The sequence below is a fragment of the Salvelinus fontinalis genome, chromosome 21 (assembly GCF_029448725.1).
Source record: "Salvelinus fontinalis isolate EN_2023a chromosome 21, ASM2944872v1, whole genome shotgun sequence".
NCBI classification, from domain to species: Eukaryota; Metazoa; Chordata; class Actinopteri; order Salmoniformes; family Salmonidae; genus Salvelinus; species Salvelinus fontinalis.
Window position 1 is genome coordinate 33144067 of NC_074685.1, and position 27068 is coordinate 33171134.

The 27068-nt window shown below is 44.7% G+C and overlaps 1 protein-coding gene across 5 annotated transcripts in view; it reads right to left on the reverse strand.

The window, feature by feature from the left end:
- Positions 1 to 27068, reverse strand: part of LOC129818704 (poly [ADP-ribose] polymerase tankyrase-1) — a 107051-nt gene that overhangs the window by 23653 nt on the left and 56330 nt on the right. For 2 of the 5 annotated variants that reach the window (XM_055874858.1, XM_055874857.1), the window contains exons 4-5: positions 24025 to 24061; positions 18514 to 18589 (exon numbers count right to left, since the gene is read on the reverse strand). In XM_055874858.1, the coding sequence (XP_055730833.1) occupies positions 18514 to 18589; positions 24025 to 24061 (113 nt within the window). Of the gene's footprint in view, positions 1 to 18513; positions 18590 to 18920; positions 19002 to 24024; positions 24062 to 24289; positions 24563 to 27068 lie in introns of those variants that run through there. The other 3 variants (XM_055874860.1, XM_055874861.1, XM_055874862.1) reach the window with 3 other exon arrangements.

Genomic DNA, 27068 nt, shown 5'->3' on the forward strand with positions numbered 1-27068 from the left:
TGGAGCTTTGTCAGAGTGACCATAGGGTTCTTGGTCACCTTCCTAACCTAGGCCCTTCTCCCCCGATTGCTCAGTTTGCCCAGGCAGCCAGCTTTAAGAAGAGTCTTGGTGATTCCAAACTACTTCCATTTAAGAATGATGGAGGCCACTTTTCTTGGGGACCTTCAATGCTGCAGAAATGTTTTGGAACCCATCCCCAGATCTGTGCCTCCACACAATCCTCTCGGAGCTCTACAGACAATTCCTTCCACCTCATGGCTTGGCTTTTGCTCTGACATGCACTGTCAACTGTGGGACCTTATATAGACCGGTGTGTGCCTTTCTAAATCATGTCCAATCAATTGAATTTACCACAGGTGGACTCCAATCAAGTTGTAGAAACATCTCAAGGATGATCAATGGAAACAGAATGCACCTGAGCTCAATTATCGAGTCTCATAGCAAAGGGTCTGAATACTTATGTAAATAAGGTATTTTTTTTTGTCTGTTTTGAATTTGTAAAAACCGGTTTTTGCTTCGTTAATATGGGATAGCGTGTGTAGATTGATCAGAGGGAGAGAACAATGCAATTCATTTTTGAATAAGGCAGCAAAGTAACAAAATGTGGAAAAGGTCAAGGGGTCTGAATGCTTTCCGAATGCACCGTATATGCCCGACATAAAGAAAAACACAAAATAAATACCAAAATACCCACAAAGGGAATTGTTTTGTTTCTGTATTTTATATGCATCCCATACCACTGGCTAGACCAATGATAAGACTAGGCTATTTATCCCAGTTACATGCCACTATTTTCTAACATGTTGATATGATTCACACACACCATGCTGACAAAGAGCTTTCTTTCACTGCATTTTTTCATTAACAGTTTTCTCTTGTCTGCCAGTCTGTTTTTATTAGGCTGTGTCTAACCCAGGAATATTGCAAATTCAATTCATCACGGGCTGCATCACCATGGCGACAGTTGTAGCCGAGGTTGGGCTCAATCGCTTAGGCTCCGCCCGTCAATCTGTCAACCCGGAGGGGCGGGGATGAGGGGAGAGGGGGAGGTAGGGAGGAGGGTGAGTCAGTCTACTGATAGCTAGAGCATCCCACAGTACACAATCAAACACTGCAGCTCTAAAAAAACAAAAAACAAAAACACTTAAGGACACAATAACAAACCCTGTTGTTAAAAATAACTAAGTACTGCTTCCGCTCTCTCTCCCTCTGCAATCGCTTACATGGCTCATTGACAAGACCGGGTAATGTTCCATCTGCTTTCAGACACAAAGCTGTTCACTGTTAAACAACTGACTGGAAATTATTACAATCCGGCCTCCCCTTTCGAGAGTCATCATGACCTTCCAGACAGTCTAGTCAACTACTACACAACTCACTACCCTGTCTCCACCTCTAATAACGTACTGTCCCCGCGGATATGAAATCAAACGACAGTTTTGATTTGGAACATGACGTACTGAAGTCATACAGATAGAGGAATTGTCTCGGAGGCGCGACGTGAAAACGGAGGGTTTTCATCTTCTAACCAAATCTTAAGTATTTGTAAGGGAACATCTGTGGCGGAATAAAGCACTGTTTCATTTCCCGGTGGACCTGGAGAGGGCAAGGCAAAGCTGAGCTGCTTGTCGGAGAGAATGTGAGAGAGAGAGAGCGAGCGAGTGAGTGAAAACGGATGTGGCAGGATTAACCTATTGTCTCCCAGCCCTTGGAGATGTGTACTGTAGTGAGTCAGATAGAGGGAGAGAGAGGGGGAAGAAGAGAGCAGGTTCAGGAGGGTGGAGTGTTAGAGTACATGTCTGTGTGTACTATATTGCAATGTTCTTTGAACTGTTACCTGGCAGTTAATGTAGCCCTCTTCATCTCCAATACACAATGAGTACGGATACATACACACAATAATACAATTGTGAATAATCAGATTGATATAATAGTTTGATTTAAACGTGTACATGCTTTGCAAGAAGAACGATTTCCCTAATAATCTTTTTTAAATGGACACATATCAAATCAATTTACGTGACGGGACTCTGACATGGAGAAAATCGGCAATCAACATAAACGTTCTACCACAGCGACCATGTTATTTTTGTGACGCATATTTGATTCTGAGTTCGGACATATACAGTTTGTATGTGAAAACTATTTATATGAGGCATCAGTTTTTCCGAACTCATTTCACTCGGACAAAAGGAAGCTGCTCGTGCAAAATACACTGCTATAATACTGATTAAGGGGTTAACGTGTCCTAAATCTGAAAGATTGCTCAGAAAACCAGGTGTTTTAAATCGGTGTACGCTTACTCGATTATGAGCTTACATCGATAACCCCGAAAAATTCTAAGAAACAAAATAAATTAGAATTCATCTTAAGACTTTGTATTTCATAATTTTCCTTCGATTTGCAAGAGGCTGAATGTATCTCACTGGAGAAAGTAACCGGGGCGAGAGAAACAGCTCCACTCTGTCTCTGTATGTGTAGGCCATCTATCTGATGCTGTCTGGTCATAAAGACTATGACATTGTTGCCGAAGCCAGCGAGTATTTGGCCTCCTTTGATAAAAAAAAGTATAAAATAATATCCAATCTGCATTGATGTAAACTGAGTGAGCGCAACTGTGAATGGTCCTGGCACACACAAAAAAAAAGTGACAAGGGAAGCCAGTTTGGATTTGGCTTCACTCCTATCACATCGAATCAAGAGAAATACGTCATTGACAGAAATAACTTGAATTGATGCATCTCGTTGTGTTGTTGTTCTCCAGTGGCTAGGTAGCTATATAAAATCTTCCCTTTCCTAAATTAGCCATGGATGGAGATAAGGATTTGGACTTGTGGTTTTACTTAATTCTCCAAACTGGCCAACGATTACAATGGCAATTCTGATCCAACCATAAATTCATCCATTGTGCCCCTGGTCTGAGAGGATGGAAGTTCAATATGTAGCTAGAAGTAGAAGGTTAATATTAACTAGCTAACGTTGCCCATGAAAGGAAGTTAGGCTAGCGAGCAAGAATTTTGCCAGGTAGCCTAGAACAACAAATACAAGTGTGTACTGTATGACAGTCATAGACTGTTTCGTCAACATGAAAGAGAGGATGGCATTGGCGTTTCTCTACAAGTAGGGGGAGTCAACATGTTTATTTTACTTGCACGAACGCACGCACAAATCAAAACCATGGTCAGCGACATCATATTTAGCTTACGTTGATTGGACTTTTAGGTATGTTTAGTTGTCACTGTATTAGACTAAGCGTAGGTGATTTGATGATGTTGAAATGTTGAAGTTTAAATGGTGCTGGAATAGTGGAGGCAGCTCCTGTTTTCTTTGCGGCAACTCTCTGTGGATCTAAATCAATAGTTCTTTAGTGGTCTGAAAATATTGGAAACATTAACTTGCTTGACCATTCTGTAGGTCACGTAACGGTGTGTTACATGCAATATGCGTCGTGGACTTCACCGGACAGAGGTTGCAAGGCATATGAACTAACATTATAGAGCAAACAAGGCAATCATCACTACACAAGGTGTAATTTGGCTTATTTTTGGGCTTGGCTTCCCCAGTGATTTTACCCACACACCGCTACTGCTTGTAGAGTCCATTCCCTGACCAATTAAGGCTCTTCTGAGTGCAACTCAATATAAGGAAAGTGTTCTGAATGTTTTGCACACTCAGTGTATATTCAGTCTTCAATTACACCAGAGATTGTATGACACACTATTCCATTAGACTAAACAGGGACATAGCAGACTTCCAAACTTAGCTGGATATCCAGTCGGTACTTTATGAAATCAGCACTAAGGTAAAATTGAATAAAATACGTTGTGTTTTTAAAATCTAAAAGCAGACTGCCAGGCAACCGGAGCATATACAGAGTAGCAGCAGGAGAGCGCCAGGGGTGGGAGGGGTGGGAGTATGTCGCAAAGCTCTGATTCCTTCCTTTGCCATTACTTTCATCAGCTCCATTCCTTTGTCCCATTTTTTCTCCTATTTCCTTAGCCTTCTCTCTCTCTCTTCACAGAATTGTAACCTGTAACCATGCCAACAGTGACTGCTAGCTGTCAGCTGTTGCCATGGTGGCAGTGCATGCTATAACTACCATAAAATTGGTACAGTGTGAGGTTTGGCCGAGGCACTGCGCTTTCCTGAGCGAACCAACTTACAGAGAACCTCTCTCTCCACTGAGATAATCATGCATCGACAGGCTTAACCCTGCCGAGGGAGAGAGAAACACACCACCAGCCAGGGAGGGAGGGAGGGTGACTTTGTGTTCATGTCCTGTTCCAGGGGATACGGTAGAGTAGACAGCCCGGTCCAAGGGGAGGCAGGCGAACACAAATGTTGGCCAAACAGAGAGCGGAGGATAGCCCACTCTTTCCCTGGATCGATAATACATTAGGCCTCTCCACTCCCCTCCTCTGCCCTGCTGACGGCTAACTGCTGGGGGAGATATACGGCCCTGCCCCAGCCCCTATCCCCAGCCACTCTGTGGTAATGATGCATAACACAGCCCAGGTCCAGGGGGATGGGTTCCCTGCCCATCCTCTAGACATAAAGCACACTACATGCACACCTCTGTTAATGTGTCCTTCTGACCTCCATATATTCCAGGCTAGCGACTAGGTAAACACAAACACCACCCCCGTACAGGTATGTTCCTGAAACCTTACAGCAGGCTATTTCTATTGGGTGCCCCTTTCATGAGCCGATAGTTGACAAATGTTCAGAAAATGTACTTAGTATTAAGCACATATTTAAACAGTCTGTTTTCCCATAGTACAGAGAGAGGGTAGTCTTCACACACCAACATTGGGAGCCGTCTTAGCATGCTGCTTTCATCCAGAAACATGATGAACATCTTAACAAGCGCCTTTGATGAGGGCTACAGAGCGACTCCCTAATCGTTAGGTCTTTGATGTTGTAGTTAGCTGTGGCACGCGCGTGGGTGGTACTTCACTGCCACCTTCTATTCCCATTACAGCTAGACTCAGACAAAACACACAGTCAGGAAGGACAGCCGAGCAGGCGGCCTACATTTATATACGGTCAAAACATGGATCGAGAACATTTTAGAAATCACATACGCCTTGCCTAACAACTGATCCTTCGAACCGTGAGGCGGCTGGGGCACGATAACGGTGAACGATCTAAACCACACGAGCCTCAAAAGAAGCTCAGAATCCCTGAGTAGCGAACTCACAAAAGCTGCTAGTGTTTATTGGGTTGAGAAGAAACACTCTTCCAGCATTTGCCGCAGACTCTATTCCCAGTCCAATCCTAGCACTCACACCAGCAATAGATCATTTTTACGTTCAAGCCAGGAGATATCGTCAAGTAAATATAAAATATTACCCCTGCCAACATGATAGCAGAGTGTAGGTGGACATTCTGCCAGTAGTTCTGATATAATCTTAATGGAATAACGTGTGTGTGTGTGTGTGTACAGCGAGAGGCTAACAGTCAAGTCTCTACACAGTAGCCTACACAGAGAGAACTGAGAAGGGTCAGTCTTCCCCTGGTACAGAGTGCGCTAATTGGAAACTATGTGACAAGAAAGAAGCAGCTCAGTGAAATAAAGATGAAGGAATTTGTTCAGTAGTGGTGTTACCAACTCAATATCTATGCCATGAACCACAACCAAAAAACACCACTACATCTGCCTGCCGGGCTGCTTTCGCAGATGGTTCAAACAAGTCAAAACACTCTATATTAAGGACCCTGTTTCAGTGAGGTCCTGCAGCACATACCACAACATACCCTCTCTGTACCACACTCAGGATTCTATGCTGAGATATGTTCCTAGGGGCACCGGTGCTCCTAAATTAAAATTCCAGGTAGCACAGTAAAATATTTAGGAGCATATGCGACCAAAATTGTAGCACTGTAGAGCCCTCTCTCACAGAACTAGTATGAATGAGGAATACATCAAGAGGAGAAAGGAGAAAAAGAGGGGAGAAACCAGAAAGGTCAGTGAAACAATCGAGGAGGGATTCTGATGGCTGCGCTGCACATGTGTGGTGGAGTAAGTGATTGGTTTTTCAGAAGGCATTTTGATAATGCTCTCCAGCGAGCTGCCGCATCGAGCCGTGCCGCGTTAATAACGTCCTGCACTCCTGAGCTCTCCATCATCTTCAGACCCACCCACGGATTCTCTCTCGCACACACACAATCACACACCTCTCTCTCGTACACACCACACACACACTGTTACTACAAACTTCCAAATGAAAGCTTCTGTTGGAGGCAGGATAGCGTAAAGAGGGCGGCTGGTGTTACAGAGACGCCTTTTCAAATGATGCTTTTGAAGAGTTGCTTCATTGCAGACTGAGTTAAGTGGCACACATACCGACTCCTGTCAGCTTTGATGTGAATCACACGCAGCAGTATAAATACCTGGCCAGTGTTTCATATTCCTACTCCCTCCACAGGTATTGATGGTGGTCGTCACATTTGACAGTAAAACCGGCGACAGATTCAGAAGTGAGCATTCCAATCTGCATGAGCTGATGATCGTCATGCATTTGGGACGTCGGCTGCTTTTTCAGTTCACCACAAGGGAAAACAGCTGTCAACATCCAGCCACAAGCTTGACTTCCACCAGTATTCGTCACATTGCACAATGCACATTTGCACATATGATCCTTGAACCTGGCTGGCTATTAGTCTTCTCAGAGGGGGAGGTAATGACGCGATCTTCCTCTCCATGACCCCTCTCTATGAGAGGGACCCAGCAGTGGACCCAACAGTGTTTTGGACTTCTCTGCTCTCTCCCCCGAAGGCTCTCGGAGAAAAACCTTTAATGCGTGGGCGGCTCAGGAAATGTACTTGGGCCTCCATATCCAAGACAAGGAAGCACAGAGGAGCTTTGACTAGTAATACCGGAGCCTCGCTACAGCAGACTGGGTCAACACAATGGAGCTTACCTACCCATCTTGGCCTGACAGAGCAAGTAGCAGAACACTTATGTGAGGAGTGTTGACAGCATTAACCCCTTCCTGGCAGGATCTTCTACTGCAGACTAAGGCCACCCAGACTAATCTACTGGATGCTAATCATACCTTTGGTCTATGACACAACTTGTTCTGCAGAATGTGGAGGACCAAAGACCTGAGACTGGTTTCTCCCTTCTGGTTAAATGCGGACCAGTGTAACACCAGGCACTGGTTACAGCATAGGCTAATGGATGAAGGAGGGATTCCCTACTCCCATGAATTACCCTTAATTACACAGGCAATCGCCAGCTAATCATGACTATTAAAGGATGAAGCATAAGTGCCATCAGAGAAATTATCACCTCACAAACATCTCTTATAGAACGGTGTGAACCAGATGGTTAACGGATTAGGCTAGACGGAATCATCTCTGTGAGAGAACAGTAATGTATTGTGCCTTCAATAAGTTTTCAGACCCCTTATCTTTATCCACATTTTCTTACAGCCTCATTCTAAAATTGATTAAATAAATAAAAATCCTCAGCAATCTACACACAATACCCATTGTGACAAAGTGAACAGGTTTTTAGAAATGTCAGTGAATGTATTAAAACTAAAAAACAGACCTTATTTACATAAGTATTCAGACCCTTTGCTATGAGACTCGAAGTTAAGCTCAGGTGTATCCTGTTCCCATTGATCATTCTTGAGATATTTCTACAACTTGATAGGAATCCATCTGTGGTGAATTCAATTGATTGGAGATTATTTGGAAAAGCACACAGCTGTCTATATAAGGTCCCACAGTTGACAGTGCATGTCAGAGCAAAAACCAAGCCATGAGGTCGAAGGAATTGTCCGTAGAGCTCTGTGAGAGGTTTGTGACGAGGCACAGATCTGGGGAAGGATACCAAAACATTTCTGCAGCATTGAAGGTCCCCAAGAACACAGTGGCCACCATCATTCTAAAGTGGAAGAAGTTTGGAAACACCAGGAATCTTCCTAGAGCTGGCCGCCTGGCCAAACTGAGCAATCGGGAGAAGGGCCTTGGTCAGGGAGGTGACCAAGACCCCGATGGTCACTCTGACAGAGCTGTAGAGTTCCTCTGTGGAGATGGTTGTCCTTCTGGAAGGTTCTGCCATCTCAACAATCAGGCCTTTATGGTAGAGTGGCCAGACGGAAGCCACTCCTCAGTAAAAGATACATGACAGCCCGCTTGGAGTTTGCTAAAAAGGCACTAAAAAGGAAATTATAAGTGAAATAATCTGTCTGTAAACAATTGTTGGAAAAATTACTGGTGTCATGCACAAAGTAGATGTCCTAACCGACTTGCCAAAACTATAGTTTGTTAACAACAACTTTTTGGAGTGGTTGAGAAACTAGTTTTAATGACTCCAACCTAAGTGTATGTAAACTTCCGACTTCAACTGTAACTAAATGTGGAAAAGGGGAAGGGTCTGAATACTTTCCGAATGCACTGTAACTAGGGCTGACCCCATTTAATCGACTGGTCAATTGTTTCGGTCCATAAGCTGTTGGTCGACCAAGATTTCTTTAGTCGAGCAGTCGCAATTAATTAAAAAAAAGTGTTTTTGGTGCACAAGACACCAGTCTGATTCGCGACTGTCTCAGTGGACTAATCCTTCGCGGAGGCCACGGGGATGGAACAGTCCATCGCTCTAAGACATGTGATACTGAAATTGTATATGGGTATATTATGTAAAAAATAATGTTGCAACACTAATACATTTAATATTATTTTATAACAAATGCACTTTCTCCCGCGTTGGATACGGTCGTTGTGAACGGCTCTGAAACATTATCTTTAGTGCGCTGCAGAGTTAACCTGTATATGGGGATTGCGAACAATGCAGCGGAGGCAGCAGCAGAGACGAGGAAACAGCCCAAGACTAATTGTCTAATAAAATTGAGGAGAGAGGAAACCCCAACTTAATTAGATCTATAATAAATAGCCTAACTGTTAAATGTGCCTGGCTTTAAAAATCATATATATACACACACATACATATATACACAGAAATAAGACCGAGCTGGCCTTTGTTGCCTGTTTGAGTGTTTGTTTAATTGCTTGCCGATTCGTGAGAACCATTCGTGTAACTTACTTAAGCCTACAGTATATTTCAATAGTTATATAGGCTACTGTATCAATCAATCATTAATTTGTTCATCTCATCATCACACACCGTAGGAGACATTCAGGCATTGAAATGCAATCAAGCCTAATTAAATATCATGGGGAGCTTTGAATAAGAAGCCTAAACAATAAATAAACTGCAATTCACAAATGCATGCAGCTGTTTTTAGTCTGCTGTAATAAAGGCTCCATATTTATTATTTTTCATGAGAACAGACATATTCATTTAGTGTTGTTTACTGTTCCAAATGATCCCAACATTTTGTTATGTAATAGCAACTGTTTGGCACACATAATACTCACGTAACGCTTGCTCCAATACCCTCCTCTTTCTTCATCTCCAGGAGTTTCCACAACTAAGTAACATGTCTTCAGATCTGACTTCCACTTTTCCTCTTGAGCAACCAGTAAACGAACCGGTTTGAGTTTATTTCTTCCGCATCCATTTTGCTGTCACGTGTTTGTTATAACCAATGTATTGAGGTGATTATGGTCACATGCATGTGATGCGTACATGCTTCAAATCAGATCCAATTTCAAGTTAAGAAAGCAAATATTTAGGGAATAGGGAAAGTTTCTCCTAAACAAAATAGGGATTTGGATAACAGTATTTTTCAGTCAGAAACAAGAAAGAAACAAATGGCTGAAATGTTGCAGCTTCAGCACGGACAGCACAATAAACACTTGCTGTGCGGTGGTACCTTTCGCTGCAGTAGGGAGGAGAGCGAGGCAATGTGCGCCAGTCACACAGGCACTCACTGTCAGTTTTTTTTAGCACAGTGTGACCACCCGGGTCTTTGACTCATCTGTGTGTCTTAATAATTTAATCAAACAGTGTGCTTAAAGCATCAGACACGGTCAGTGCATATGTAGTTGATTTTATTAAAACACATATATATGGAAAAATAAGGTTAAACATTTGGACCGATCGATTGGTCAAAAGAACAGGACCACTCTCGGTCAACCAAGATTTTTTTTAATGTAACAAACACTTGTGTGATTACGTAGTCCAGCTGGTGTCACTCAGAGACATCCAGGGACCTGAGCTACCCAATCACATGATTGATTCCCTTAACTCAGCGATTCATCCTCAGCGTCTTATGCGCTCTATTGAAATTCTAAAGCCCGATATACCAAAGCATTTCTTTTAGTCGCCCCCTCTCTCATTTTCCCCTGCGGTACGATATGCGGAGGCGGATGTCACTTCGAAGTCAGTCCCTGAATACCGAGGCAGTGATGGTTATGACAAGCCTTGATGTTGATGATGGTTAAGACACGGCAAAAATGGTGAGGTTTGAGACAGGCCCGGTTCATTCATCCTCAGCACATCCCACTGTTCCTAGGGCCGGTGGAGGGACAGGATGGCAGCAGGTTGTTGAAGTAAATGGAGATGCCATTGTGCCCGGGGAGAGGGGCACGTGTCTGCTCTGCTCCTCACACGTAGACAGACTGGATCTCCTCCTCCTGAATACTGAGCAGCTTCCGAAGGCGTTTGGCCGCATCCGGATGCTGGGTTGAGGCAAACCGGTCATTACAGGGAGCGTCTCATCTCAGCGCTCCACTAAGCTTCCCGTCAGTGTCCACCCAAGGTCATTTCTTTACACACTACTGAAATGACAGAGCGGAGTTACTAACAGCAGACGCCAAGGGATAGGCATTCTACAGATTCCTCCACAGTATCAACACAAACCAGTCAGAAAAGCAAAGGATTTAATAAATCCTGCTACATAAAAGAGGGTGATCAAAAACAACTAGGGCCTATTGTTCATGCCTTGAACCTCAACTTAATAGGGGTTTCTAACAGCTAACTATAACCAGTGCTGAAGACACCGCGGTAACCTAGATTAAAAACATGGCTGTTGGCAGGGGGTCCACGTATGGCTAATTTCACAGGTTCGGACTGGATTCATCACTTTACAACGTTCTCTAGTATCACCTACGCCTCTTCCCCTCCTTGTGTAGCCATGGAAATAGCCTAACACTGAGGACACTGCCAGGGACAGTTTTCGCCATTTCCTATTGTCCCTGATCACCCCATCATCACCAAGAGCCTTTTCTGTCCTGGGCTGCTGCAATATCCATTGTAGAAGCAAACTGTGACAAACGCAATGAATTTATGGAACAAACAGTTTCAGGCCATGAAGATATCGGAGGATGATAACAGCCCGTTGCTGCTTCTTTTTTTACTCAGGGTGTGGATTCAACAAAAAAACAGAAGAGGAGAAATAGAAAAGAGACTGGCACAGCAACAGAGTCCCATGACAAATGGTGCCACTCGGAAAGAGCTAAAGTATTCTATTATATACTTCAACAAAATAATGCCCCTGTAAGCTGGAAATGTATGACAAATGGAAAACAGAAGACTTGAGCAGCCAAGAGCGAGCTTCTCTTCAATTCTTTCCCTGGGTTATGGAGGCGGAGGGACAGAGGAGCGAGGTGGGGGGACAGGGGCAGAGGCAGCAAATGCGAGCAGTGGATCTTAAAAACGCACATAGGCAGACCACTAAGGAGATAAAAACAAGAAGCTAACTGAATGGGTTCAGGAAGCAAGTGTGATCAACTATTTATTTATTTATTTAGCCGAGTATCGAAGGAGAGATTAGCTGGGCATTGAATGACGCTAGACAGGTGCGAGCATTGAGGACTGACTGACTGTGCCTCTAGTCTCTTTACGGGGGGGGTTAAAGTAACACGTACTGCACCTGAGTGGTAGAATCTCCATGAAATAATCTGTGCCACAAGATCACTTCTTAACTACCACATGAATGGCACACATCTCTGAATAAAATGCACCAACAAAACATCAGCAAGCTTAGTACATTTTCAAGTTCACTCTTATCTCTCAAGGCGGGCCGTAGACCTTTACTTCCATTCCAGTTGAGTCGCTCATTTCTTTATTAGTTTTGACAACAGAAATTACAAGTGGAATGGGTTATGAGGACGGAGAATGCTCAGAACAGAATATCATTAGTATGCTAATTAGAATCCACACTTACAGTATTTGCATATTGCACGGAGAGATCACGCAGATGGCTCTATCTCTGGCTCACACACTCAGTTCTCCCTCTTTCTTAGGAAGAAATCAGGGCAATTTTGTGTTAGCATTAAGTTAAGTGGAGTCCAGGTAATTACAAACAGTGAGTTGCCGTGTACTCACTTTTAGAGGTTAGTGGGAAGGGGACTAGAACACACCTAACAGACTGGATATAGCCTAAACACCTACAAAAAGCTCCCTTGGAAATATCTAGGAGCCCCATGAATTGCACCGTGTCGGCTAAATGCTGACCTCTCACTTTCCCATAATCTCCTCTATAACTCCTGGGTCTCCCTCCTAGGTAAAATACCTGTAACTCACTGGACAGTCAATTAAAGGGCTCTATAGTAGCAGGGAAACAGAGCTGTGGCCTTAGGAGAGGCCAAGTAAGCCTTTTCTATCTGAAAAACACAATTATAGTCCAGTCCAGCACAAAGTACCATCCGAACGAACACACATGGTGTTTCTCAAAATACATACTAGCACAGGAGGGTCAGAGTACGAGTCCAAATCAAAGTATGCCAAACGGAGCACAGAGGGCACTCTCGAATGCGTGCTCCGTTTGTACATATCTTGAAGCATGCACCGATGCAAGCTTCAACGGAAAGTATGCAAAGAAATATGACGCAACTACGTAAAAAATGACACACATTTTCTTGAAATCAATGGTGGCCATTATTTGAGCTGAAGTGAGAGAAAATACACTCTTGACTTTGAATGAAATGTTGCCTATTGGCCTCCCGAGTGGAGCAGCGGTCTTAGGCACCTCGTCTCAGTGTTGCGGCATCACGACAGCCACGGGTTCAATCCCAGGCTGTGTCACAACCAGCCGTGACTGGGAGTCCCACAATTGGCCCAGCGTCTTCCGACACACAGCTGGCTTCCGGGTTTAGCGAGCAGGTGTTAAGAAGCGCGGCTTGGCGGGTCATGTTAAGGAGGACGCATGACTCGACCTTCGCCTCTCCCGAGCTCGTTGGGGAGTTGCAGCGATGAGACAAGATCGTAATCACGAAATTGGGGAGAGAAAAAAAGTAATAAATAATAATAAATGTTGCCTATTCACCACTGAATATTTTTACTTCATACCTTAATAAATACGTGCTGTGTTAATTTTGGCATGGTTACCTGCCTACCATACCCACTGTAGTGTGTGTAGACCGCAAGTCAATAGAGATAACTAGATAGCCACAAAGAATTGTTAGCTAGCTACCCATGTAGAATTCGCATCTATATTGGATAACATTGGTTTTAGGTCATTTATGCTGGTTATACTATCTGGTTAGCTACATTATTACGATTCATATATAGCTAGCTAGCTGATAGTTATGAAGTAAAACTTTTGTTTTGTGTATATCTTGTTTAGTCTCTAATGCCATTGTTCTGGCTAGACCGCTGCTCCCAAGTGGCGCAGCGGTCTAAGACACTGCATCTCAGTGCTAGAGGTGTCACTACAGACACTGTGGTTCGAATCCAGCCTGTTTCACCACCGGCCGCGATTGGGTGTCCCATAGGGCGGAGCACAATTGGCCCAGCGTCGCCCGGGTTTGGCCATCATTGTAAATAAGAGTTTGTTCTTCACTGACTTGCCTAGTTAAATAAAGGTTAAATAAATAAATAAATACAAATAAAACGGAAGGTTCAGTGAATGTGTAAGTCCATAGTAAGTCAATAGGGCTTACTGGCAAGCCACAAAGAATTGCTAGCTAGCTACCCATGAAGGATAAACATCTACTGTACCTTGCATAACATTCGTTTTAGGCCATTTCTGCCTGTTTACCTAGATAGCTGGCTAGCTAAATTACGATTCACATATACAGTGTATCTAGCGGATAATTCTGAAGTAAAACGTTAGCTTGGTGTACATCTTGTTTCGTCTATATGGTTGCCATTGTCCTGGCTGGAAGAAGGTTCAGTGAATGGGGAGATGCAGCCGTGAGGGAATACAGTACGGGGCGTGAGAGTGTTTATTAAATGTTATGTTTTATGTGTCCTCCACACCCTTGTCCTCACAAGACCATACTCAACAGAACTTCCTTGGAGAATGCACGTGGAGCACGAGTGTGGGGAGCACGGTAGTATGCATATCGAGAAACACCGAGGACTCAATAACCCAAAGCAATGTAACTAGCAGGAGCAACCCTCTCATCTGCCTTAGAACAGCATCTCTGAACCGACATGCTGTGCTGCCAGGGCCACGGCAACTCATTAGCACAGAGAGACTAACCGCACTGCACATTAGTGAAGACTGTAAAGGAGAATACATTCTCTCTGTTCATAAACACTGAGGTCTGGGGAGCAACCAACTGGCTGGCTGGCTGGCAGGCAGGAACACTGCACCCTGCAGAGCTGTATTAGAGGGCCGTGATCTGGCAAACACAGAAGCAGCCATAAACATCCACGGCGTCTAGAACAGCACTGCTCACATAAAAGGCAGAGAACTGGCCAGGAAGGCGGAGGGAGGGATGGTGGCATTTTAATTAAAAGGAAAAAGGGCTAATAAAGAAAAGGGTCTTGAGATGGAGACTATGGCGACAATCTTTGGGAAAGCTTCATTAGCATTTTAATATGCATCATTGTGTCAGTTATTATTATCGCTGTCATCATACCCTCACGGAAATCAATCCAAATCTAAATGTCAGCGCATGCCTCCTGAAGCAGACAGGGACAGAATTCAGATATACAAAGCCACAGCAGTGACAACCCAGCCGGTGGATGATCAGGAGTCATTGAACGCTAACGGCTTACTTAATAGCCATAACTACAACCTACACTAGTGTGGTGTAGGAATACAAAGAACCTCACTGCGGAACCCCACACAGAATCCCTCTACCGGAATAATTCCACACTATAAAACAGGCTATTTGGATCTTGGATGCTGATTGGTTGATAGGAGTTAGTAACCACAATCCCGGGTAATGACTTGACTAAATGAATTGACTCAACCTTACCTACATGTACAAATTACCTCAACTAACCTGTACCCCCGCACACTGACTCTGTACCGGTACCCTATGTATATAGTCTCGTTATTGTTATTTTATTGTGTTACTTTTTATTATTTTTTTACCTTGGTTTATTTGGTAAATATTTCCTTAACTCTTCTTGAACTGCACTGTTGGCTAAGGGCTTGTAAGTAAGCATTTCACGGTAAGGTCTACACTTGTTGTAGTCGGCGCATGTGACAAATAAAGTTTGATTTGATAATGCCTGTTAACAGTTCCATTTGAATCCATGCGCATCCACTGTCCGACAGCCTAGCCAGGTAATTTATGCACTTCATCTCCCCTGGGAAAAAACGTCTAGACAATATTTCCCCGTGCTACTAGTCTAGCATTTGGTTTGCAACAGTTGGGGTTTGTCTAAAACCTGCTGTCTGCTTCTCCAATCCGTGCCATGCATATGAACGTGACGAGACTGACAGATTCTCTGGTTATAATGAATATATCCAAAGAAACGGCAAAAGAAACAAAGGTAAAACAAACAAAGATGCACATAGCTTGCTGTCATTTCAGCTGCTTGATGTGATTGTGTGTTTGCTTTAGTTGGCTAGGCTAGCAAAGGAGAAAGTGCTAGTCTCATAGCAACCTTTTTGGCTTAGACCAGGGGTGTCAAACTCATTCCATTGAGGGCCTTGTGTCTGGAGGTTCTTGGTTTAACTTTTCAATTAAGCCCGAGACAACCAGGTGTGGGGAGTTCCTTACTAATTAGTGACCTTAATTCATCAATCAAGCACAAGGGAGGACCGAAAACCCGCATAGACTTGGCACTCGGGGGAATGAGTTTGACATCTGTGGCTTAGAACGTCCATGCCAATAGAATGGACGACCAGCCCATCTGGCTTGCAACTTCAGGATTCCAGAACTAACGACTGGCTTTTCTCAGACTATATCGTAAGGTGGAAGGATTAAATCAAACAAATTTACTAAATAAAAAAATGAAAACATGCCATTAAATCTGTTTTTTTGTTATACGCTGGCAACAGTATTATAAAAGCAATAAGGGCCACGAACCCAGGAATTATCTTGAATAACACCCTCCTAAGGGCTGTTTCCCCGTCCCTCTGCTCTGCGTCAGGCCTAAGAACAGCCCTTAGTCGGGAGTTATTCACACAATAGTTCTCAGGCCTTACTGCTAAAATATTCCCAGGAAGATAACTATCAGAGAGAACTGTAATGTTTGGACATGATGGATATCACAGCATGTGGCTATACTGTACAGTCGTGGCCAAAAGCTATGAGAAGGACACAAATATTAATTTCCACAAAGTTTGCTGCTTCATTGTCTTTAGATATTTTTGTCAGATGTTACTATGGAATACTGAAATATAATTACAAGCATTTCATATAAGTGTCAAAAGGTTTATTGACAATTACATGAAGTTGATGCAAAGAGTAAATATATGCAGTGTTGACCCTTCTTTTTCAAGACCTCTGCAATCTGCCCTGGCATGCTGTCAATTAACTTCTCGGCCACATCCTGACTGATGGCAGCCCATTCTTGCATAATCAATGCTTGGAGTTTGGCAGAATTTGTGGGTTTTGGTTTGTCCACCCACCTCTTGAGGGTTGAACACAAGTTCTTAATGGGATTAAGGTCTGGGGAGTTTCCTGGCCATGGACCCAAAAGATTGATGTTTTGTTCCCCGAGCCACTTAGTTATCACTTTTGTCTTATGGCAAGGTGCTCCATCATGATGGAAAAGGCATTGTTCATCACCAAACTGTTCCTGGATGGTTGGGAGAAGTTGGTACCATTCTGATGGTACCATTCTGTATTCTGTTGGTACCATTCTGTTGGTACCATCTGTTGGTACCATCTGTTGGTACCATTCTTTATTCATGGCTGTGTTCTTAGGCAAAATTGTGAGTGAGCCCACTCCCTTGGCTGAGAAGCAACCCCACACATGAATGGTCTCAGGATGCTTAACTGTTGGCATGACACAGGACTGATGGTAGCGCTCACCTTGTCTTCTCCGAACAAGCTTTTTTCCGGATTCCCCAAACAATCGGAAAGGGGATTCATCAGAGAAATTGACTTTACCCCAGTCCTCAGCAGTCCAATCCCTGTACCCTTTGCAGAATATCAGTCTGTCCCTGATGTTTTTCCTGGAGAGAAGTGGCTTTTTTGCTGCCCTTCTTGACACCAGGCCATCCTCCAAAAGTCTTTGCCTCACTGTGCGTGCAGATGCACTCACACCTGCCTGCTGCCATTCCTGAGCAAGCTCTGTACTGGTGGTGCCCCGATCCCGCAGCTGAATCAACTTTAGGAGACGGTCCTGACGCTTGCTGGACTTTCTTGGGCGCCCTGAAGCCTTCTTCACAACAATTGAACCGCTCTCCTTGAAGTTCTTGATGATCCGATAAATAGTTTATTCAGGTGCAATCTTACTGGCAGCAATATCCTTGCCTGTGAAGCCCTTTTTGTGCAAAGCAATGATAACGGCACGTGTTTCCTTGCAGGTAACCATGGATGACAGAGGAAGAACAATGATTCCAAGCACCACCATCCTTTTGAAGCTTCCCGTCTGTTATTCAAACTCAATCAGCATGACAGAGTAATCTCTAGCCTTGTCCTCGTCAACACTCACACCTGTGTTAACGAGAGAATCACTGACATGTCAGCTGGTCCTTTTGTGGCAGGGCTGAAATGCAGTGGAAATGTTTTTTGGGGATTCAGTTCATTTGCATGGCAAAGAGGGACTTTGCAATTAATTGCAATTCATCTGATCACTCTTCATAACATTCTGGAGTTTATGCAAATTGCCATCATACAAACTAATATGTAAAATGTATATTTGTGTCATTCTCAAAACTTTTGGCCACGACTGTAGTATCCATTGTTACTAGAATGTTTTGTCAATACTGTACTAACAATGTGTTACTTATAATCAACATACTATAGAAACTGAGTGTGGTGAAAATCTCAAAAAATTAATTTAGTAGAAGAGAGAGAGGAGGTACCATCCTCAACTCTGACCTATCTACGCATTATGATTACCTTGCAGCAGACAACCGGGTACCACAAATCCTCTCATTTCCAGTATGAAAGGTCTGTGAGAATGGATGTCGTGGCTCAGATTAAGCCTCTTCTCTGGACTGACTTGGATCCTGTAGCTTTCCCTGAGATCAGACCAGGCCTCTAACACTGACACCTGGAACCGGACTATGACATCAAGAGGGCCACATACCCCTCCTCACCCTGTTCCACTTGTGTTCACTTACAATTACTACCTCCGCTAGCAAAGAATGTCTCAATGCCTCTAGATTTACCTGAACCGATTGGTCCATTTCACTATGACTTAACGATTGAGTTGGAATATCATGGTTTGAGCGGGGATCGCTTGGGTAACAATGTGTGTGCAGACACGTGCGTGCTGGCGGAGCAAGCCCTTACCTTGCGGCCGTCGCTTGCGTGGCAGTTGACGTTTAACGGAGTGAGCAGGGCCATGAGCTTCTCTTCATTTCCACTCCTGCAGCGGAAGAAAACAATAGAAAATAGGGATCGAAAAAAACAAAAAAATATACACCATGCCCTGCACTAGATATACCCCAACGAGTGAGCGAGAACGAGAGATAGAAAGAGAAGGGAGGAATGGAGGAGTACCATTAACTAAAAAAGGAGAATAACAAAAGGCTAGGAGATTGGAAACCTTGCCCAGGGAGTTGCCCAGAATGGACAGAACGGCGATCTAAACTAAAGAGCATTATTTATGTCTGCAGTCAAAACCAGTCTTCAGATCTCTGAACACACTGGTCAAGATAGTTAGGTAACAGAAAACAACAAGAGTGAAAAACACTGACGCAGTATAATTTATTTCCTTATCCCAACAGAGACTTCCTTTTTGCCAAAGGCTATGCATGGCTGTAGAGAGATTCAGAGAGAAGGCTTCCGGATAACACAGTCAGCATCTCTACCTGCTGTGGAGCTCTTTCCTGTGTTCTGCTCTACCATCCCAAAACACAGCAGGACATTACACATTGAACAGACACTAACAGCTGGTCCTGAAGTCTGGTCCTAAAATCTGGTCCAGGGTGATGGTCCAGTGTGGTCAGGAGACAAGTAAAGCCTTAGCATCTCCTTCCAGGGTCACTGAAGCCAAGGGCCACCCTCTCCGCTCCACTCTCAGTTCTCAATGTGACTGCATGGCACTTCGAAGGATCCACAGTTAAGAGCCAGGGGGATAAAAGACAGTCCTGAATATGGGATGGACAAAATAAAAAACTACAGTAAGGTCCTACTACTGTGCTGGGTCAGGGTAATCCTACTCATTCTCCTCTATCCGTGTGTCTCTTCACCCTTTGGAAGTTACCAGAAGCCCTGCTGCCTGCTCTGTTCTGGATCAGGGTGGCCGTGCCAGTCAGTCTTAATGTTGGCACGCTCTGAGAGTTTATTTATTAGGGATGCCCTCTGCCTCCTGTGGTTGGTGCACGGTGCCCAGACACGGTGACGGGAGGCCTGGCCAGGATGCACTACCCTGGCAGCGGAGCCGGCCAGTCTCCGCATTACCCAGATGACGACAACTCTTTCAGGCCGTCAGAGAAAGGAAGAAAGGGATCTTTCTCCCCCCACCTCTCTTTCGTTCCCCCTGTATCAACCTTTGCCAAAGTTCCTTCAGCGAAGATGCATTCATAGTCGGTGGCTTTGCTTTCTTCTGTTCCTCTCTTCTCTCCCCTCCTTCTCCTTCCGCCGGTAGACAACGCTAACTGGGCTTAAGTGAAAACAAGAGATTCTTAATTGAGATGCACAACAACATCCCAAGGTTTAGCAGAGAGTGGAGGCCACAGGATTAAAGCTAGTGTGTTTGTCAGTTTCATCTTCCTAATTACCAGGGCGCTAAGATGGAGCCCATACAGAGTAAACCTCCTGTCATAAGTCAATCAGCTATATGAGGATCGCCCCCTCCATGATACAGACATCTCAGAAGAGCCTTATTCCTTACCGCAGAATAACCAATAGCAGGCATCATCTTAATTAGAAGTGCTGAAAGAAAAGCCCTGGATGGATGGAGCTCCATACAGTACATGTTATTGTTGTGAACATAGTGAGTGGTACATTACATTATACTCCATGGCAACCCCTCTCATGGTTTCAACCGACTAACTGCGTTCCCAGATAATGAAGACGGACTCTTTATAGTTCTCATCTCTGCCTGCCTTCATTCCCCCAGTGCGTATTCTGATTCAGTCATCAAAGACAGATTTCATGTGTTCTAGTAGGGTCTGCTGGCCAAGGGCCCACAGAGGCAGGAACTTCAGTATAATAAGCTGAATGTGACATACGTGCCTTGCACCACAAGACATGTTCAGGTGGTTCAAAGCACGACTATAACAGACTTTGCTATGCTGGGGTGGCCATTGTGGGGAGGAAACTGTGTGCGTGGAGCGACCACAACAGCCATTGTGGGGCAGCCTGTATGTCCTTCATTTGTAGGCACAAGAGAGAAATCCCCTCATGCTTATAGCGGACATGACAGGAGTTCCCAGTGGGCATAGGGAGTTCGTGTTCAGGCAGCAGGAGCATCGAGAGCTGGGCGGACAGAGGGTGGGAGCACAGAGCAGGAAACCAGGGAATCTCAGCTGTTCAGATGACAGGAGGAAGACTCAGTACTGCTCCTCCTCCTCTCTCTGGGGGCTTCACTCCTTCCCAGAGTGCACCTCTCGAGGGATGGCCGTGTGAACTGTGAACCCGCTGGCCAATCAGAAATATCCATCCACCACATCATCTGCAACGGTGTTGTCATGTCAGTCATAACAGCCGTAGAGAGAGATAACCCCTACTCTGAATCCCCGCTGCCTCCGAACCAGACGGTCTATCTAGCCTTCTGTTGTTATATCCCTGCAGCAGGGATCAACAACTAGATTCAGCCGCAGGCCGTTTTTGTTGTTGTTGAGCGGATGGTAGTGGGCAAGAACATAATTACGAATCATTTATAGACTGCAAATTGACCGCAAGAAGCTCAAACAGATATGTTTGACTAAAACATAATCATTTCAAAACGTTGTATATGATCACGTGTCTCTCGATTATGTGTGGGAGTACTTGAAAACAGATTTCTGAAATTAAAATAACTCGGAGCTGACTTCCTGGTGTTTTTACAGTATTTTATGTCCAACAATGAACAGACAAAAACGGTTTGGTAATTTATTTGCTCATAAAAACACCATTTGGGGAACCCTGTCCAAAAGGGTCCTTCCATATAATTTCAATCACTTTCTGACATGTTTGCCCATTGTAGAAGTGGTCATAAAAAGGGACTTTTTGGACACGAATGCCAAAACATTCAGGAGATAGAAGTTCTCAAAGTTGACCCATTTTGCATAGCCCACCCTACCATGAGACATCCATGTCGTTGTCACTGGAAAAGAGAAACGGTTGAGTTCAATATCATTTGAAAGCTAAAAAAATGGGTTGTCAAACAATTTTAGAATAAAAAAATTTAAAAAATATATACAGTACCAGTCAAAAGTTTGGACAGAACTACTCATTCAAGGGTACATCTTTATTTGGACTATTTTCTACATCGTAGAATAATAGTGAAGACATCAAAATAACACATATGGAATCATGTAGTAACCAAAAAAGTGTTAAACAAGTCAAAACATATTTTAGAGTCTTCAAAGTAGCCACCCTTTGCCTTGATGACAGCTTTGCAAACTCTCGGCATTGTCTCAAACAGCTTCACCTGGAATACTTTTCCAACAGTCTTGAAGGAGTAGCCACATATGATGAGCACTTCTTGGCTGCTTTTCCTTCACTCTGCGGTCCAACTCATCCCAAACCATCTCAATTGGGTTGAGGTCAGGTGATTGTGGAGGCCAGGTCATCTGATGCAGCACTCCATACCTCTCCTTCTTGATCAAATAGCCCTTACACAGCCTGGAGGTGTGTTGGGTTATTGTCCTGTTGAAAAACAAATGATTGTCCCACTAAGCCCAAACCAGATGGATGGTGTATCGCTGCAGAATGCAGTGGTAGCCATTGCTGGTTAAGTGTGCCTTGAATTGTAAATAAATCACAGACAGTGTCACCAGCAAAGCACCCCCACACCATAACACTACCTCCTCCATGCTTCACGGTGGGAACCACACATGCGGAGACCATCCGGTCACCTAAACTACGTCTCACAAATACACAACGGTTGGAACCAAAAATCTTTGACAGATTTTCACCGGTCTAATGTTCATTGCTCGTGTCTCTTCTTATTATTGGTGTCCTTTATTAGTGGTTTCTTTGCAGCAATTTGACCATGAAGGACTGATTCACGCAGTCTCCTCTGAAAAGTTGATGTTGAGATGTGTCTTGTTACTTGAACTCTGTGAAGCATTTATTTGGGCTGCAATTCCTGAGGCTGGTAACTCTAATGAACTTATCCTCTGCAGCAGAGGTAACTCTGGGTCTTTCTTTCCTGTGGCGGTCCTCATGAGAGCCAGTTTCATCATAGCACTTGATGGTTTTTGCGACTGCACTTGAAGAAACTTAAAGTTCTTGACATTTTCTGGATTGACTGAACTTCATGTCTTAAAGTAATGATGGACTGTCTTTTTACTTTGCTTATTTGAGCTGTTCTTGCCATAATATGGACTGTTGCGTTTGAGCCAATCAGTTGTGTTGTGACAAGGTAGGGATGGGTATACAGAAGATAGCCTTATTTGGTAAAAGACCAAGTCCATATTATGTCAAGAACAGCTCAAATAAGCAAAGAAATGCCAGTCCATCAGGAATTTAAGACATGAAGGTCAGCCAATCCAGAAAATGTCAAGAACTTTGAAAGTTTCTTCAAATGCAGTCGTAAAAACCATCAAGTGCTATAACGAAACTGGCCCTATGAGGACCACCACAGGAAAGGAAGACCCAGAGTTACCTCTGCAGCAGAGGATAAGTTCATTTGAGTAACCAGTCTCAGAAACAGATGTCTCATGGTAGGGTGGGGGTATGCAAAATGGCTCAACTGAGGGCTTCTATCACATTAATGTTTTTGCATTCAGGTCCAAAAAGTCACTTTCTGACCACTTTGCCACGGGCAAACATGTTTGGAAGGGTTTGGAGTCGGAAAGTGATTAAAATCAAATGGATCAACCTTATATGATCCATTCTGGTTCTACTCTGGGTCTCTGGTCGGTGAGCTAGCACCTTACCAAGGAACTCAGTCTGGACTCTGGTCAGTGTGTCTTAACATAATGTGTTCTGTGTTGATTGAATGAGACGCCGCTGTCCTGCCACCCACACCAAGCAGAAGTAACAACTAACCCTCCACACAGACATGGGACTTCCTCAATTGGATTTGCTCAACTCCTGCGTTCTCTGTCCTTTCTCGCCCCCTTCTGAAAAAGGTCAAAGGTAATCGAGGAGTGGGAACGTGGACGAAAATGCTCTTGAATGAAATGAGAAGCTCCTTCTCCACTCGCGCGTCATCAGGCCAATGACATTTACAGGGGTGGATCCCAAAATGTATGCGTAAAGTTTATAGCTAAACGGATACGTAGCTTTTTGTCTTTAAATGTGTGCATGTTTTTCTCCTCTGACAATACAACAGCTGATTCATAAGGTGGTGTGGCAGATATCAAAACTCTTCCGCGGTAGGAAACGTGTGTGCTTCCTTGCCAAACGGAGGCTATTGAGGGGGGTCATCTTCCGTTTGCCTACGAACTAATTGACACGCTCCTCGACCACATCGGTTTCCGGGGCACGGAAGTGAAAGGACGGACTTCTGCCCAAACGAGAAAGGTCCACACACAGTCCACGTGGGTATCCCTTCACAATAACAACCCTCACCGTGCACCAGCACTCCCAAACCACGCTCAGCCCTTTCACAACACCTGTCTGCTAATGCCGGAGGGGAAGAGGGGAGATCGAGATTAAAAGGAGGAGAGATGGAGAGAGGATGAGAGGGGAGCTTGTACTCACCTAGCCGCCTCCAGGAGTTCGTCTTTCTTGTATTCACCTAAATGGTTGCAGAAAATCATAGTGTCAGAGACGGGCAGGGAGAGAGACGCACAGCAGCAGCACAGAGCCAGTGTCACAGTCAAGAGAGAGGCAGCTACGGCACAGAGAGAAAAGAGAGAAACACACACAGACACTGTGTGGGAGAACACACACACACGGTGCAGCAGAGCACCCACACATTAGACAGAGAACCTTCCTCAATGCCTGCCTATTTCTCTCTCCTTACGGCTCTCTCTCGCTTTCCCTCTGTTTTCTCTCTCCCCCTCCCCTCCCTCGCACATCTCTCTCTTGGCTTGGGTGGCGTAGCTCAGTGCACACCCCTTTGGCTGATGTTGCCGTGACGTTGGGCAGCCTCTGCACACAGCATTATCATCCTCTAGGAGACGGCTTGTTTCAATCTTCAAATTAAACGACTTTCTTTCTCTCTCTCTCACACACACACATCCAACCAACGTTTCCTCCTGTTTTTCTGTTAGCACAGGAGGGGTTGCCGTGATAACAGAAGGGAAATAGATATCATAAACAGAAGTGGTCCCACCCTCATCCTCCCTTCTCCCTCCATCCCACAGCCCTGCCCCCGCCACTACAGTCGCAACAAATTCCACCCCCCATCTCCCTCCTTCCGACCCCCCTTGTTATCCTCTCCATCCCCCCATCCCCTGTGTGTGTGCGCTTTCTCTGCCAGGACATGAGACTGAGGGGGAGACGAGGAACGAGGAGGAAGAATGAATAACATGATGAAAGAGGAGTGATTAAGGGTCCTGCGACAACATGCGTGGATTTGACAGGACATGCCTGAGGGGTGCCACAGAGATGGAGGGAGGGAGAGAGAGAAAGCATTCTGGAACACAAAAAGAATACACGCAGAGTCAGACACAGTGGCTTAATTGGAGTCCTTTGTTTCCATTCCAACAGCCGGGGATGTGGAGACAGGGAGGGAGGCTGCCTGGTGTTAAGATCAGAACACACAGAATACATCCAGGGGGGAGGGGGGCTCTAGGGGCTGGGTTAGATGACTATGGCTGGGATGGACTCCCATACAAAGAGAGGGGACAGGTCTAGGCAGGCTTTTAGGTCTCTATGGACATAATACATTTAACTCAGAGACATATGGGCAGCAAGATCAAACAAACAACACCCCCACTCTCCTGAGATAAAGCAAGGTGAGAGGAGAGCACACACACCATCTTTCCTCGCCCTGTGTTCTTAGTAGTGATGCCCCTGCACTCAGTATCCCTCCCTAATATTTGATTGGCAGCTGAAGGGGACAGAGATAGACTGACTGGAATGGCCAAAGCCCAGAGGGCAGTTAATGGATGCCATGAATTACATTGTGTTTCTGTGGGGGAGGAGGCTGTGTGTATGTATATTCGGGGTACGGTTGCCTCAGTCAATATCAAACAGAAGTAAATCTCATCTGAGGCATGCGGTGCTCCCATCCATCTTTGCCAGAGCAGTGGTTGGTTTCCTCTGACTCTGCTGTGGTGTGCCTGACTGCCTGTACTCTGACTCAGATTGGATCATTCTAACAGATATGACATTATCGACAGGGAGGAGAGGAAATTAAAACAGCAGATTGCGAGGCAGAAATAAGCACGGCTTCTAGGGCTGACCCCAGTCGACTGTTTGGTCGATAGGCTGTTGGTCGACCAATATTTAAGTCGAGCAGCAATTATATATATATATATATGTTTTTTTATGCCACGGGACACCGGCCTTCTGGCGCCGACAGAGATTGCCGCCTCGCTTCGCGTTCCTAGGAACCTATGCAGTATTTTGTTTTTTTACGTGTTATTTCTTACATTGGTACCCCAGGTAATCTTAGGTTTTATTACATACAGTTGGGAGGAACTACTGGATATAAGAGCAACGTCAACTCACCATCATTACGACCAGGAACATGACTTTCCCGAAGCGGATCCTGTGTTTTGCCTTCCACCCAGGACAATGGATCTGATCCTAGCCGGCGGACCTAAACAACATCGCAAGGGTAGCCTTCCAGAGAGACAGAGACTGTAACGTTCTTTGCTTCATGGAAACATGGCTCACTCGAGAGACGCTAACGGAGTCGGTGCAGCCAGCTGGTTTCTTCACGCATCGCGCCGACAGAAACAAGCATCTTTCTGGTAAGAAGAGGGGCTGGGGGGTATGCTTATGATTAACGAGACGTGGTGTGATCATAACAACATACAGGAACTCAAGTCCTTCTGTTCACCTGACTTAGAATTTCTCACAATCAAATGTCGACTGCATTATCTACCAAGGGAATTCTCTTCGATTATAATCACAGCCGTATATATGAAAACAAGACACCCTAAATTCTATCAGCATATCCATTGCGCAACCAGGGCTGGTAAAAGCCTGGATCATTGTTATTCTAACTTCCGCAACGCATATAAGGCCCTCCCCCGCCCTCCTTTCGGAAAAGCTGACCACGACTCCATTTTGTTGCTTCCAGCCTACAGACAGAAACTAAAACAAGAAGCTCCCGCGCTCAGGTCTGTTCAACGCTGGTCCTACCAATCTGATTCCACGCTTCAAGACTGCTTCGATCACGTGGATTGGGATATGTTCCGCATTGCGTCCAACAACAACATTGCCGAATACGCTGATTCGGTGAGCGAGTCCATTAGAAAGTGCATCGGCGATGTCGTACCCACAGCAACTATAAAAACATTCCCAAACCAGAAACCGTGGACTGATGGCAGCATTCGCGCGAAACTGAAAGCGCGAACCACTGCTTTTAACCAGGGCAAGGTGACCGGAAACATGAAAGAATACAAACAGTGTAGCTATTCCCTCCGCAAGGCAATCAAACAAGCTTCAGTATAGAGACAAAGTAGAGTTGCAATTCAACGGCTCAGACACAAGAGGTATGTGGCAAGGTCTACAGTCAATCACGGATTACAAAAAGAAAACCAGCCCCGTCGCGAACCAGGATAACTTATTTTCTCGCTTTGACGACAATACAGTGCCACTGACACGGCCCGCTACCAAAACCTGCG